The sequence below is a fragment of the Bos taurus genome, chromosome 20 (genome assembly GCF_002263795.3).
Source record: "Bos taurus isolate L1 Dominette 01449 registration number 42190680 breed Hereford chromosome 20, ARS-UCD2.0, whole genome shotgun sequence".
Lineage (NCBI taxonomy): Eukaryota > Metazoa > Chordata > Mammalia > Artiodactyla > Bovidae > Bos > Bos taurus.
In genome coordinates, this window is record NC_037347.1 from 9,927,298 (window position 1) to 9,942,280 (window position 14,983).

General features: G+C 39.8%; 1 protein-coding gene across 2 annotated transcripts in view; it reads right to left on the reverse strand.

The window, feature by feature from the left end:
* Positions 1-14,983, reverse strand: part of MCCC2 (methylcrotonyl-CoA carboxylase subunit 2) — a 78,278-nt gene that overhangs the window by 12,556 nt on the left and 50,739 nt on the right. For both annotated transcript variants that reach the window (XM_059878855.1, XM_010816706.4), the window contains exons 8-12: positions 13,966-14,030; positions 9,375-9,474; positions 9,168-9,263; positions 5,269-5,341; positions 731-807 (exon numbers count right to left, since the gene is read on the reverse strand). In XM_059878855.1, coding sequence (XP_059734838.1) covers positions 731-807; positions 5,269-5,341; positions 9,168-9,263; positions 9,375-9,474; positions 13,966-14,030 — 411 coding nt within the window. The remainder of the gene's footprint in view (positions 1-730; positions 808-5,268; positions 5,342-9,167; positions 9,264-9,374; positions 9,475-13,965; positions 14,031-14,983) is intronic.

Genomic DNA, 14,983 nt, shown 5'->3' on the forward strand with positions numbered 1-14,983 from the left:
CAAAGACAAGCTCTTCCTAACTGAGGTACGAAAGTGCTTAACTGCCTGCTACCTGCCTCAGTAAGAGATGCTTCACCTTATTATTTACCTACCTTATGAAGAGGAAAAACAAAACACTGAGTATGTTTATTTTCTTAAGAAAACATTTTGTCAAATAAGTACATGAATTACATTTACCCAAGTTTAGGTAAATCTGAACAATGATGTATGAAACTGAATACTGAACCCAAAAGGTATTCATTAATTTCCTCTCTTAAAACCAGAGCTTTAGTTCTCACTATCTTCCTGTTCCAAAAAGTGAAAATATAATCAGGTTAAAATGATGACAGGATAGAATAGAGCAGATGATGTCTCAGAACTATAAGAATAGTATTAATATCTTTGAATCCCTCAAGTGCATGAAATACTATTAAGGCAAGTATTTCCATATTCTTAGAATATATACACACAATCCATAGCAGTTATAATTCAAGTATTAGAACTTTCCTAACAATCATTTGTATCTTAATAGTGCTCCAGACAGTTCATCATGTTTATGTAAACCTCCATAAAGCTGTTTCAATCAAACACGCACACACACACATGGCCACACGCTCACACGCACACACTGTTCTGTTTGCTAAGGCATCTGGTTAAATATTTGAAAGCTTTCATGCAATAAATTTTCACTCATTATTTGAAATGTTTAAATTAAAACAGGAAAACCCTGGAACATTTTAACAGTACTTGCCTTTTTTGCCGATTCAGAAAAAAGAACTCCATTGTTTCCAACGATACCTATTGGGTATCCAAATATTCTAGCAAATCCTGAAAAGAAAATTGAAAAAAGAGAAAAAGATGTATGTATTTCAGAGGGCTTTTAATTCATCACAAGCAGACATATTTATACATTGTTTAATTTCAAATCAATGTTTAAAATGTACAGATTTCATCTATGGTACAAAACAGCTCAGGGCATGATTTATTTCTAAAGCACTAAAGTCTGGGATTTATGCTTTCTTGAAAGGGTTGTGTCACATGTAAAGTAAATTATCCACTTGTCTGATCTACTGGTTTGGTTAGATGATCGGGTCAGTGCGTCATCCATTCACTCACATAACATGTATGTAAGAGCATCCACTATGTACCTCACATACAGAGTATTCTGAACTAGAACAAGTCAGAGACATGGATCCCTTAAAAGGTCAGTGTCCAGAGTCATCAGCCAGTTTCAAGTGACAAGCTCGCCTTAAAATGCCTGTGTTAATGATACCCCTTTGAAATAAAGGGGATAAACTCAGCAAAGACAAATCTTTTTAAAAAGCAGACACAATCAAGCCCAGTGGTAACCGAGCTGAAGGTAAGAAATACGGTTAAACTTAGAAGAGCGTATCACTCCACTTTGCTTTTCTCTGTGCTTGCATCTTTTTTTCCTCCCTTTCACAAGTTTTGTTTTTGTCTCACCACCACTTTCACTACCACTCCAAATGCCCACTACACACACATGCACACACACACACACACACACACACGCACAGACACACACGCACACACACACACACACACACACACACACACACACACACACCAGAAGTAAGAGAGAAGAAAAATGGTGAAGAAAACTCTGTAACTTTATGAAGTAGATACTCTGGGTGACTCTAGGATGCTATTTTGTAAACATGAAGGAGGTGACTAGAGACATTTCCAAACCTACTGGATTATAAACAGGTGTCAGGTACTTGGAAGCCAAGTATCAACAAACTGTGCTTGTTAGAGCGAGTCACCAGAAGTATGCTACCAATTCCTGGACCAGGCTCCGTCTCCAAGCTCAAGCTGGACAGGCTGCTGCCAAGACCCCCAGTGCAGGGGGGCCAACAAAAAGCAGGTGCTCAAAAAGTGAATGGATAAGAGAGAATGTCAACCTTAAGATTTATTTTTGTTCTTTTCTCTGTCTTTGTCTTGATTTATTTTTAAAAATTCTTATGGTTATTTAAGAATACTAACAGAGAATAAGATGGTTGGATGGCATCACCGACTCGATGGACATGAGTTTGAGCAAGCTCCAGGAGTTGGTGATGATGGACAGGGAGGCCTGGCGTGCTGCAGTCCATGGGGCTGCAAAGAGCCGGACACAACTGAGTGACTGAAGTGAACTGATGGTTATTTAATGTGATAAAATGAAACACTGATTTGATGGTCACCTATAATTCTTCTGGTCTTTCAGACCTAAAATCTCAGCCAAAACCCTATGCTACACACCCTAAAAGCCATTGCCTCTTACAGAGGCAGTTCAGGGAGAGGCAAACTTGCCCAGAGCTCTAGCAATCCACTCTGAGTCCATGCCTGTCCCACAAAAAGAGCTGGGAATTTGGTCCCTGTCTCAGCTGCTGCTGTTGCTGCTGCTAAGTCGCTTCAGTCGTGTCCAACTCTGTGTGACCCCATAGACAGCAGCCTACCAGGCTTCCCGTCCCTGGGATTCTCCAGACAAGAACACTGGAGTGGGTTGCCATTTCCTTCTCCAATGCATGAAAGTGAAAAGTGAAAGTGAAGTCGCTCAGTCGTGTCCGACTCTTAGCGACCCCATGGACTGCAGCCTACCAGGCTCCTCCGTCCATGGGACTTTCTAGGCAAAAGTACTGGAGTGGGGTGCCATTGCCTTCTCCACCCTGTCTCAGCAGTAAGGTGCTAACCCTGAAGGTGTTCTGCCCTGTTAACTACTTAGACTTTCCATCCATCCTTAGTTCTGTTGAGTAGGGTGCATCTCTCACTACACTAGGCTCACCCACCCATGAAGGGAACATCTTCACCAACTTCCTATGGGTCAAACAAAACAGTGAAATGTCTATGAAACCCCTATGGTTAAGTGCAGGGGCAGGAGGGAAGCTGTAAGAACCGCCAACAGCACCAGCTCCTTGGAGAAATCTGTCCTTGTTCTCCTTGCTCCCACTCAGGGCCCCGACCCTCTCAGGGCCCCCTGATCATCACCCCCCCCAACTCCTGCCCCTCTCATTTCCCCTCCCCATCTCTTACTGCCCCACTTCCTCTCAAACCACCCTCCCCTCCAGCCCCCTCCCCTCTCATTCCCCACCTCCTCCTCTCTCCCTCCTCCCTCGCCCACTCACTCCCTCCTCCCCCCACCTCTCAGTCCTCTCTTCTTCCTCTCACTCCCCTCCCCTCCCCTCAACCTTATTTGAATTCCAATACAGACTAAAAGAAATGGAGGACAGTGGATATAACCCTGGTATTTTAGGAGGCAAAGGTACCATAAGTCTTTTAGCAAGTCCAGGGCAACTACATAAAAAGAGATGACAAAGACAGCCCATCCATCTTCAAGAAAGAAGGTGAAACAGTTCTGACTTGTTTTAAATTGCTGCACAATGCGGGTTACATGCTGAACTATTTGGTGACAAATCCTGTCTATATATCAAACAAAAGGCTCTTAATCACTTAAACACCTACATACAAACACATAAATTCCACTCCCAGGATGAACCCTTCTCTTGCTCATAAATCAGACCAGAAGAAAGTGCTGTGACTTATCCTTAAACCTCAATGTATATTTGCAATTTGGATTTTTGCAGCTAGTTGTTTTCTCTACTCTGATATGTTACCTTCAGGTTAACTACTACATTTTGGAGCTTCTACAAGACCAAATAAAATGCCCAAATTTGTTTTGCTGTTTGTTCAAGACAGATTATTATGGATCTGGTATCTATGCTTCAAATATTTTTTTTTTCAAAGGCCTACAAACAACACTTTAGGTAAATGAATTAACTTTTATAAATATTCTTATTTTGCTTTTTCAGACTTGATATTCTGTCCTGTATTTGTGTGGGTCAACATAAGATCTACACATAGACAGTGAGAAGGTTTAACTCAGTTTTCTGGGAAAATATCACATGAAACTTCACAGTTGAATTGAAGACTAAAGAATGAAGAATAAATGACCCAATCAAAAAATGGGCCAAAGATCTAAATAGACATTTCTCCAAAGAAGACATACAGATGGCTAACAAACACATGAAAAGATGCTTAACATCACTCATTATCAGAGAAATGCAAATCAAAACCACTATGAGGTACCATTTCACACCAGTCAGAATGGCTGCGATTCAAAAGTCTACAAATAATAAATGCTGGAGAGGATGTGGAGAAAAGGGAACCCTCTTACACTGTTGGTGGGAATGCAAACTAGTACAGCCACTATGGAGAACAGTGTGGAGATTCCTTAAAAAACTGGAAATAGAACTGCCTTATGATCCAGCAATCCCACTGCTGGGCATACACACTGAGGAAACCAGAAGGGAAAGAGACACGTGTACCCCAATGTTCATCGCAGCACTGTTTATAATAGCCAGGACATGGAAGCAACCTAGATGTCCATCAGCAGATGAGTGGATAAGAAAGCTGTGGTACATTTACACAATGGAGTATTACTCAGCCATTAAAAAGAATACATTTGAATCAGTTCTAATGAGGTGGATGAAACTGGAGCCTATTATACAGAGTGAAGTAAGCCAGAAAGAAAAACACCAATACAGTATACTAACGCATATATATGGAATTTAGAAAGATGGTAACAATAACCCTGTATACGAGACAGCAAAAGAGACACTGATGTATAGAACAGTCTTATGGACTCTGTGGGAGAGGGAGAGGGTGGGAAGATTTGGAAGAATGGCATTGAAACATGTGAAATGTCATGTATGAAACGAGATGCCAGTCCAGGTTCAATGCACGATGCTGGATGCTTGGGGCTGGTGCACTGGGACGACCCAGAGGGATGGTATGGGGAGGGAGGAGGGAGGAGGGTTCAGGATGGGGAACACATGTATACCTGTGGTGGATTCATTTTGATATTTGGCAAAACTAATACAATTATGTAAGGTTTAAAAATAAAATAAAATTAATTAAAAAAAAAAAAAAGAATGAAGAAGACCATGCTGAAATTTTCAAAACAATTATAGCTATCCAGAGAAATAAAAAGAACTACAAATATTTCTTTTAATTTTATGATCATAAGAATCTTTTTATACAGCTAAAGCCACAAAGTCACAGAATAAGGGCCTGGACCATAGCATTTTGCCCTCGTGATTTTAAACTCTGGATCCATAAAGCCATTCAGCTACAAATGATCCTTACAAAACACTTCCTCTTGAATACTGACTCACATTTGTACTGCTCTAAATAACAAAGCTCATGCCAAGTGCATCAGAGGCATGAGACACGAGATCATTTGTTTTCAAAGCATCATAAAATGTTCACATTTTCAATTCTTCATCTTTATACCTGTAACTAATGTGTCTCCATATAAGGCTTTGAACTCATTGAATCTGCTTCCATCCACGATTCTAGCAATGACCTAAGAGGAAAAAATAACAATGTCCCTGAGGAATTATATTACAAAAGACTTTGTGCATTCAAGTTATTCATAAGGAAAACAAATTCTTAATGAAGTTGTCACTTTCACAAAATTTCACCCTGTTCAGAAAATCTCAGTAGAATTTCACTAGACTTGTATGGTTAATGCCCTGAAGTCATTCTCAGTCCTGATATTACACTTCACTATAAAAGCTACAGTACCACATGGCCAACCTAGACCAACCTAGGCGGCACATTAAAAAGTAGAGACATTACTTTGCTGATAAAGGTCCATCTAGTCAAAGTTATGGTTTTTCCAGTAGTCATGTATGGATGGTGAGAGTTGGACTATAAGGAAAGCTAAGTGCCGAAGAACTGATGCTTTTGAACTGTGGTGTTGGAGAAGACTCTTGAGAGTCCCTTGGACTGCAAGGAGATCCAACCAGTCCATCCTAAAGGAAGTCAGTCCTCAATATTCACTGGAAGGACTGATGCTGAAGCTGAAACTAGAATACTTTGGCCACCTGATGGGAAGAACTGACTCACTGGAAAAGACCCTGATGCTCAAAAAGATTGAAGGCAGGAGAAGGGGACGACAGAGGATGAGATGGTTGGATTGCATCACCAGACCTGAGCTCATGGACAGGAGCTTGAGGAAGTTCCAGGAGCTGGTGATGGACAGGGAAGCCTGGCATGCTGCAGTCCATGGGGTCACAAAGAGTCAGACACGAATGAGCAACTGAACTGAACTGAACCACATGGCATCCTACAAGGGCTGAGAAGCAGAGAAGCAGAGGCTACAAGGGCTGGCTACTGGACTCAGAGCTTCAGGGGCTGTCAAATGTATTAGCTGAGGGTCAGGGATTCAATCAGAAAGCAAGGACCCACTGTATAGAACAGGGAAGCATACTCAATATTTTGTAATAACCTAAAGGGCAAAGAATCTGAAAAAGAATATATGTGTGTGTATATATATACATACACACACATATATATGTATATTTTACATATATGTAAAACTGAATCACTGGACTGTACACCTGAAACTAACACAACATTGTAAATCAACTATACTTCAATTAAGAGAATATATTAAAACAAGAAAAAGAAGAAAGAAAGAAAGAAAGGTCCAGCCTTAGAGTCAGAAGACTTAGGCTCCAACCTAAGGGATCACATATAATTTGTGGGCCATTTGTGTGTCCTGGAGTAAGTCAATTAGCCCCTCTGAGTCTCAGTTCTCACTTCTGCAGAAACGGAACAAAGTTGTGAAGATGTGATGAACTAGTAACAAAGGAACCTAAGAAAATAATGCTGAGATGAAGAACCAGCTCTGACTCCCAGCATCTCCCAGCTCCACCACTGAGACACTGGAGTCATAGGCTGGTTACCTAAAATCCTCAAAACCTCAGTTTCCTCATCTGTTTAATAATAATAATACTTATGTGCTAATAACAAAGCACACTGCCTGGCACTCACTGAAAGGCAGCTGTTATTAAGTCTTCAATAAAGGTTCTTTGATTCTGAATCTGACAGATGTTTCTACATACACACATGTATATATACATGTCATTAATCTATAAGAGATCAAAGTTACCAGATAATCCTCAGTGCTCAGCATTAAACATCAGGACTATTTCAAAGTGTTTAAACATGAAGCATATTCCAAATTTTTTCAGAAACTATTTTAGATGCTATGCATCATTTTTTCAGTCCAGTTCAAACTTCCTTTTCCCTCCTTACCATGTCAATCAAAGACATATTTTACAAGATGCAAAGGCTGAAAAATGAGTGAATAACTTACTTTGAATTATGTTTTAGTTATTTTCCTGAAAAGGTCCAATAATATAATGGGGATATAACAGTTGTCTAAGGGCTATGGAGTTCTAAAATTACACCTTTTGAAAAACAAACATATAACAACAACCATTCTTCCATACAAAAATAAAATCACTCAAGGTCAGAGAAACCTGGGGCCAATTAATGTGAAACTCCCTTCTATCTGCTTTATGATGAAGCTCATTTAACCACATAAAATATACTAACTCATCTTCCCAAAGAAGTAAACTTTAGGAAACAGACATATCACATGATATTATCCCTATTTGTAGGAGTGGAAATCAATGCTCAGAGGTTCAATCTCAATACCACTGACTAGGGAAACAAGGACCAGAACTGGGTTTTTCAGTTAGTATCCCAATGCAGTTCCACAGCTCCATATACTAATATCTCCAAACAAGGCTTATTTGCTATTACAGAAAAATATAATAAATTATCATCACAGTGATGAACATGAAGAAGCTAGGATACAATTTAAGAAGGCAGAGGTCTATCTTTATAAAAAGATACCAGTTAAGATGGCATCACTGACTCGATGGACGTGAGTCTGAGTAAACTCCGGGAGTTGGTGATGGACAGGGAGGCCTGGCGTGCTGCGATTCATGGGGTCGCAAAGAGTCAGACACGACTGAGCGACTGAACTGAAATGAACTGAGGATGAAATTGAAATACTGTTTAAAAAAAAAAAAGATGAACTACCACGAAGGCATGGATTTGCATCTGTTTTGTTTATTTCTCTACCCTTGGTTCCTGAAATAGTATCTTCACAGAAAAAGCATGCAATAAATACTGTCAAATATATGAAAAAAGTGATTATGCTTGAAAGAATGAATCCTTCACCATCTAGAAAACTTGACTATTAAAACAACTCATTTTTCAGGGACAGCATCCCTGTAAGTACCATTTTTTTCTCTATGTCTGTAATTAACTGAGAAGTCAAATCAAAAACCTAATTTTAAAATGTATAGTTAACTAAGTTACCTTGCCAAAGTGAAGTAACAGATGAAGCTTCATTAAAATCCAGGATTTAAGACTCTCTAACAATAATAGGGTATTTCCTAAATAAATAATTGCTCACATCCATAAGTTGGATATTACATTCATCAATTCTTCCAAAAATTGATTTACTGAGTGCCTGCCACGTCACCAAGTACTAGCATAAGAATGAGGACCTAGCTACAAAAAAATGTTTCATGAAGAACTTTTCAATAATGGGGAAATGTTTATAATTTAAGCATTGATTTCCACTCCTAGTATATATGTATATACTATCTGAACTACATAAAAATGTATACATACACATTAAGCCAAAATACCAAAATATTGGCTGCTTTCTCTAGATGGTGGAATTCCAAGCGATTTTTGTTTTTCTGTATTTTCTGTATTTTTCACGATTAGTACATAATAGTTTTATAGTCAAGGGGAAACATAACAAAATATTAAAGGCACAGAATCTGCTATTAGGACAATTTCCTAACTTAAAAACTATTCTGCCAGAGAAGATTACATGCTGTATGCAAGCACTAAAAACTGTCGACCTAGACCATGGAAGACAATCTGTAACCATAGCAACATCTTCAACTGTAATCAGAAGTCTAATCCTTTGTTCATGTCCTATTGATCTAAAAGGGTATGTTTTTTCTTTCAACAACTTACTGACATTCCATCCATTTCCCGAAATAAGAACCCAAAAAAGAAACAGCTGGAAATTATAGCGTTGCCCTACATCTTTCCTCATGTCCACAGGAATACAGAGCACTAAATATGAACAAAGCAAGCTTAGGCATCGTGCAGGGAAAACTTGCTGATAATTAAGAGGTGTTCCCCCTTTTTTCTTTTAGTAAGGTATCTTTTCCCTTTTATGTCCCATATATAAAACAGACTTCAGCTTTGAAAATGGATACATACAGCTTACTAGTTCACACGAAGTTTAAACACATGCCTTAAACTATGACAGCATAGCTTATAGCTCACAGTTCCACTTTACACACCTCTCGGACATCAAAGTTCCTCTTAAGGTTGGCACCAACTATTCCATACAATTCATCAGCAGGAAATAAAGGATCTTCAGAAGGCTCAATGGTAACCTGCAGAAATACAGAATAACAACATTAGCCTGTTTAAAGATATTATTTCAAGGTGACATAAGCCAAAATGCATTGGAAAAATAAAAAAATATAAGAACAAATTCAACTCACATCCATTTTCTTCTGATAATTTAGACTCCTCACAATCTTCCTAGCTAAGTGAAGGGCATGATTATCATCCAAAGCGTAGTAGTCACTTACTCCAGACTTTCTACAGAGTAAAGCACACTAAAATAATCAGAACAGGGGAAAGAAAAATAATTAAATACCTTAAACCCCAAGAATCTTCTCTCGTCTAAGGATTTACGAACAGGGAAAACTGAGGTACACAGAAGTTATATACCTTGCCCTAGGACCGCCAGTAGCTGCGTAAGAACCCTCACCTTGTTTCTCAATCCTGACTTTCTTTTAGTAGACCACAGGGCCTTACTGGCAAGAACTTCTATTTGATGCTCATCCCATACACCACAGATAAAACTGCATATGATGCATTTCAACCTCAGCTGGCCCACTTTTGTGATGTAGTTGCCAACAACGACAAGACTCACTGAGGTACAACTGTGTACCTTCATCAACTGTAAAGATGATCACAACCTCACTATCTTCATCAACTGTGAAGATGCCAACTGTGACTTCCCATTTCTGAGAGATTGCTGAGGCCTCCCTTATCAAGTTACACCCCCAGAGTCAGCTGTCGCAGGTAGCACACACAAAGTCTTGAAGACATTGTCCCTCAGATCAATGGTGAAAATAACTGATAACGTGGCACTGTGGTAAGGGCCATGGAAGTCCTTCTCATTTCAAGTTCAATGTGAATGAAGCCTGGGCATACTCTGGTTCTTAGATGGCTTGTTATTTCACTTGTAGATGTATGGCTATGACTTTCTAATGCAGTATTTTAAGAAGAACTATAGAGTCAGGCAAAAATATATACCTGAAAAGAATAGAATTTTAGTTTATTTTATAAGCAAAGATTTGGAGAAGGAAACGGCAACCCACTCCGGTATTCTTGCCTGGAGAATTCCATGGACTGAGGAGACTGGTGGGCTACTCCACGGGGTAGCAAAGAGTCAGACACGACAAAGTGATTAAACAGCAACAAATAAGCAGAGACTAAGCTGCCATAGTCTAAATTTTGATGTCTTGTCTAAGGAAAACACCAAATCCTCAGGAGCTATGTCCAGACTAGGGCTCTCACGGTGGTCTCATGTCCCGTCCACTTTGGGCTTGGGTGTTCCTCAGTAAGAGCAGGGACCATGTATCCTCCAATACCTTTGCAAATGGTAGATCCTTCAGTTTCATCAACTTAATAAGGCATTTTACAACTGACCATATCTTTCAAACATTTCACACATAATACCAGCTGCATTTGCTGACTTCTATCTACACTATAGCAACTCAGTAAACAAAGAGAAATTGAAGAGATTGCTTCCCAATCAGTAAATATTTAAAATAAAATGTCTTCTTTTAAAAACTGCCTAGTATGTACCAAAATAGTAGGAAAGAGAAACTTTTGATGAGACACTGTATTATGTAAAGCTTTGTGTCAAATTACCTACTAAGGATGACAAATCGTTATGTACAAGTATGTATTTATTTATAGTAACAGAGAGAACCAAAGCAACTTGTGACTAGTAAATTTTATGACACTGTTCCCGAAAAAAGCCATTACCACCTAATCCACATGACTTTAAACAAGCTATTATTAATGATAATAGCTGGCAGTAATAGAGCGCTTAGGATGCCACAGTGTGCTGTGAGGCAGAAGCAATTCACATCTCCGTTTCACTCATGAGGAAATGAGGCTCCGGGAAGTTTAGTAGTTTGTCTAGTCACAAGGGTAACAAGTGAGGCAAATGGAAGATGCATCCTAGAATCTGCACCCCTAACTTTTTCACCTTTTGACTTTATACTGGAGTAGCTGATCAACAGGCTGTGTTAGTTTCAGGTATACAACAAAGTGACTCAGTTAGACACATGTATATGTCAATTCTTTTTCAAATTCTTTTCCCATTTAGGTTGTTATATAACATTGAGCTGAGTTCCCTGTGCTACACAGTAGGTCCTTACTGGTTATCCATTTTAAATATAGTAGTACGTGCACGTCAATCACAAACTCCCTAACTGGACGCAAGCTAGCATATTCGCTCTGTAATTGTTTTTTAGTTCATTCATTTATCCGCCTAATTAAATTATAAATCCTTGAGGGCAAGGACTAGGCCTAAAATTCTTCTGCATTACTCATAACACTTAGTATAATCCATCTATCCACAGTAAGTGCTCAGTGAGAAAGGAGTGAATGGAAAACTGAGGCAGAGGTAGGTCCCTTAGCCAGCTCTTCAAAAGGCATGGCAGTGTTCTTTGATAGGAGAGTGGAAACGTTGTACATATTTTCCTTCTCCCACTCACTAGACTGTTCCTACAGCCACCTGCTGGTTTGTGGTATGGCAGAGCAAAGAAAGGTTTACTGCACCTCCCAGGCCACTGAGCTCAATGATTAAATCTACCTGCCACTTATGCCTGGGTTCTATAAAGTCTAGTCCTAGGCCCTGTTCCTTATCTACACTCAGCTCGAGGTGGACTTATCTAGTCCCATGGTTTAAATTCCACCTCTGTGCTGATGGTTCTCAAGCACTGATCTGGGCTCCAGACACTTATAGTTAACTGCCTACTCAGCATCTCTACTTGGATGCCTGGAGCATCTCTAACTTAGCAACACTTGACCCCTCCCAACACTTGACCAACATTTTATTCCCTCCCAGACTCAGGGAATAAAACCATTTCATGTCATTATCTTCATTACCTCACTTTCCTGTGCCCCATATATGAAATCCATCAACAAATCCCTCAATTCTACCCCTAAAATAGAGCACAAATGTGATTACTCCCTTCCTACCTTCACCACCACCATAACCATCTAAGACAGCAGTGCCTATGTTATTGATAGAACCATCCAACTGGTCCCTCATACACTCTTGCCAACCTACTAAGCATCTTCCGTCTAGCAACCGGAGGGATTTTTCTAATGAAAGATTTTATAATAGTACATCTCTCCTTAATACTCTTCAATGATTTCCTCATTGCTCATAAGAATACTGATTATTATGATGATAAACATGATAATAATGGCAGTTAACATTTATAGGTACTTAGTTTAAAGTGGGAGAAGGCAATGGCACCCCACTCCAGTACTCTTGCCTGGAAAATCCCATGGACGGAGGAGCCTGGTGGGCTGCAGTCCATGGGGTCGCTAAGAGTCGGACACGACTGAGCTACTTCACTTTCACTTTTCACTTGCATGCATTGGAGAAGGAAATGGCAACCCACTCCAGTGTTCTTCCCTGGAGAATCCCGTGGACAGAGGAGCCTGGTGGGCTGCTGTCTCTGGGGTTGCACAGAGTCGGACACAACTGAAGAGACTTAGCAGCAGCAGTTTAAAGTGGGTATTGTTTCAAGCAATTTACACATAATATCTCATTTAATCCTCATGAAATTCTAGGAGGTAGATGGTGGTATTCTTACTCCTGAACTTTAGCCTGAAATGGGCCAACCGGTGATGTAATGGAGCTGGCTCACGCCTGACTCACAAGAGCCAATTGTATGTATCTCTTCCTGATGCCATGACCAGTGTTGTCCCACTGGTAGCTTAAAATCAGGCATTGTGGGATAATTTATACCACAAATATGGATTGGCAGATGCCACAAAGCAGGATATTTTCTCTTCTCAGAGAACAAGCTAAGTGTTTACCTCTTATTGAGCATTTAGCTAAGCTATTCCTCAGCATTCCATGCAGCCTGCAGGGACCTTGAATGGACACAGGCTCCTCAAGCAAGACCTAGGTAGCCGCTCAGTCACGAGCAAATGTAAGTTCTCAATGACTTCCCCAACAGCCCTTATGATCAACAGTCCGCACTGCCTCTCATGGTCTGCATGCTTATATACAGTCTCCAAGGAACTTAACACTAGCCCCAATCTTCTGGTTTGATTGACCAATCTGGCCCTAGTCAGGGGACCCCAAAGCACTCCAATCATCAACCCTAATAAAAACATGTACCCCAGGTCCTGTCTCATCTCTGGGCAGCCTGGCTTGACCACCTCATGTGGTCCCTCAAGGTGTGCTGTATAATTTCTCCAGGACCTATGACTAATAAACTTCTCTATTTCAGATTCTCTTATGGTCTATTGTTGAATCATGGCTCACCATCCAGCACCCTGTCCTCCACTTAACAAGTGTTAATTAAGCAATGTCATAATGCCTGCACGCCACTGGCTTAGCTCTACCTTCTATATGCCTTCCCTATACTTCTTTTTTTGTGGCCCTTATCATGTATACACATTTATGTACTATTTTGAAGGAGGTGAAACAAACCTCCCTGACTAGACTATAAGCTTGAGATCAAAGACAATGTCTATCTTACTACCTTGAATACCTACACAGTGCCTGGTCCGTAACAGGTGTTCAATGAGTATTTGTTAAACAAATGATAACTCTGTCTCTCCAGTCTTTCTAGGCTATAATAAAAAGCTGATGTTCTTGCTTAGAAATGGAACACTAAAGAACTGAACCCCAAAACTGCAGATCTAGAATAAGTAAACTGGTTTGATCTGGCAAGTTTAACACTTGGAAAAAATAATTTAAAATTTCTTTTAAACAGATAAATGACGATCAATCCTGGGAAGAAACAACTGCTTCTGTTTCACCTGCAGTGAAGATCAGCCCCTCCAAGATCCTCAGCTGACACCTCTTCTCCAGTGGCTGCTTTAACCTACAACAAAGATAAAAGTCAAAGGTGAGTTTTGTCCATCAGAGTTATTAAAATGCCTTCCCATACATTCCCTAACCTGGCTATATCTACCATTCTTTCTTTCACAGAACTACATATTTTGTTTCTCATTTAACCCACCTGGATAATATTGCCTCTAGTCTACAGACAAGAAATGCGAACCCAGAGTCACTAAGGAACTTGCCCATTGCCCCCAAGCAAGGGACAGAAACTGACTTGAACCCAGACATTCCTGGCTTGAAAGCACCCTCTTTCCCCTACTTTATTCTGCCTCCACATGCACCTTAAAGCCTTTGTATCTGTGCATATGCTGTTCCCACTACCTGGGCTCCCTTCTTCCTCTCATCCACCCAATGAATCCCCACTTATTGTTCAAGCCCTACCTGCTCTATGGGGCTTTCTCTGATCTGCCCAGGCCTTTAAACCATTAATGACACTCCATGGTATTAACAGAGCAATGCTTGCTCATCTGTGGTTCAAGCATATTCCACTTACACCTCCAATGGCACTTGCCAGACTGTATTTCACTAATTTGCGTGTGTCTCTCTCATCTTTTCTATACTGTGAGTTCCTGGATGGCAGAAATTGTGATTTATTCATCTTTGGACACTCAATAAATGTACTGGAGTAACGCTAATTTTTTTTTCATCTTTGCTAAATAATTCCAGTGACTACCAAAAACAAACTCTTAAAGGTATAGTATCTTTAAGATGGGGGAAAAAAATCTCCATGATTACCCACATCTAAGATTCATGAGAATATGACCAAAAAGAAAGAAATGTTAAGTAATAAATTAAGACTGTCTTAATTATAGTCTGAGAAGTTTTAACAAGAAAAATGATTTAAGGCTAAATGCCAACCTAGTCCCTTAGAAATCGTTTATTGATTCCTACTTCTTTGAGTTGGTTGATTTATTTCTTTTTCTCCAAGTAATT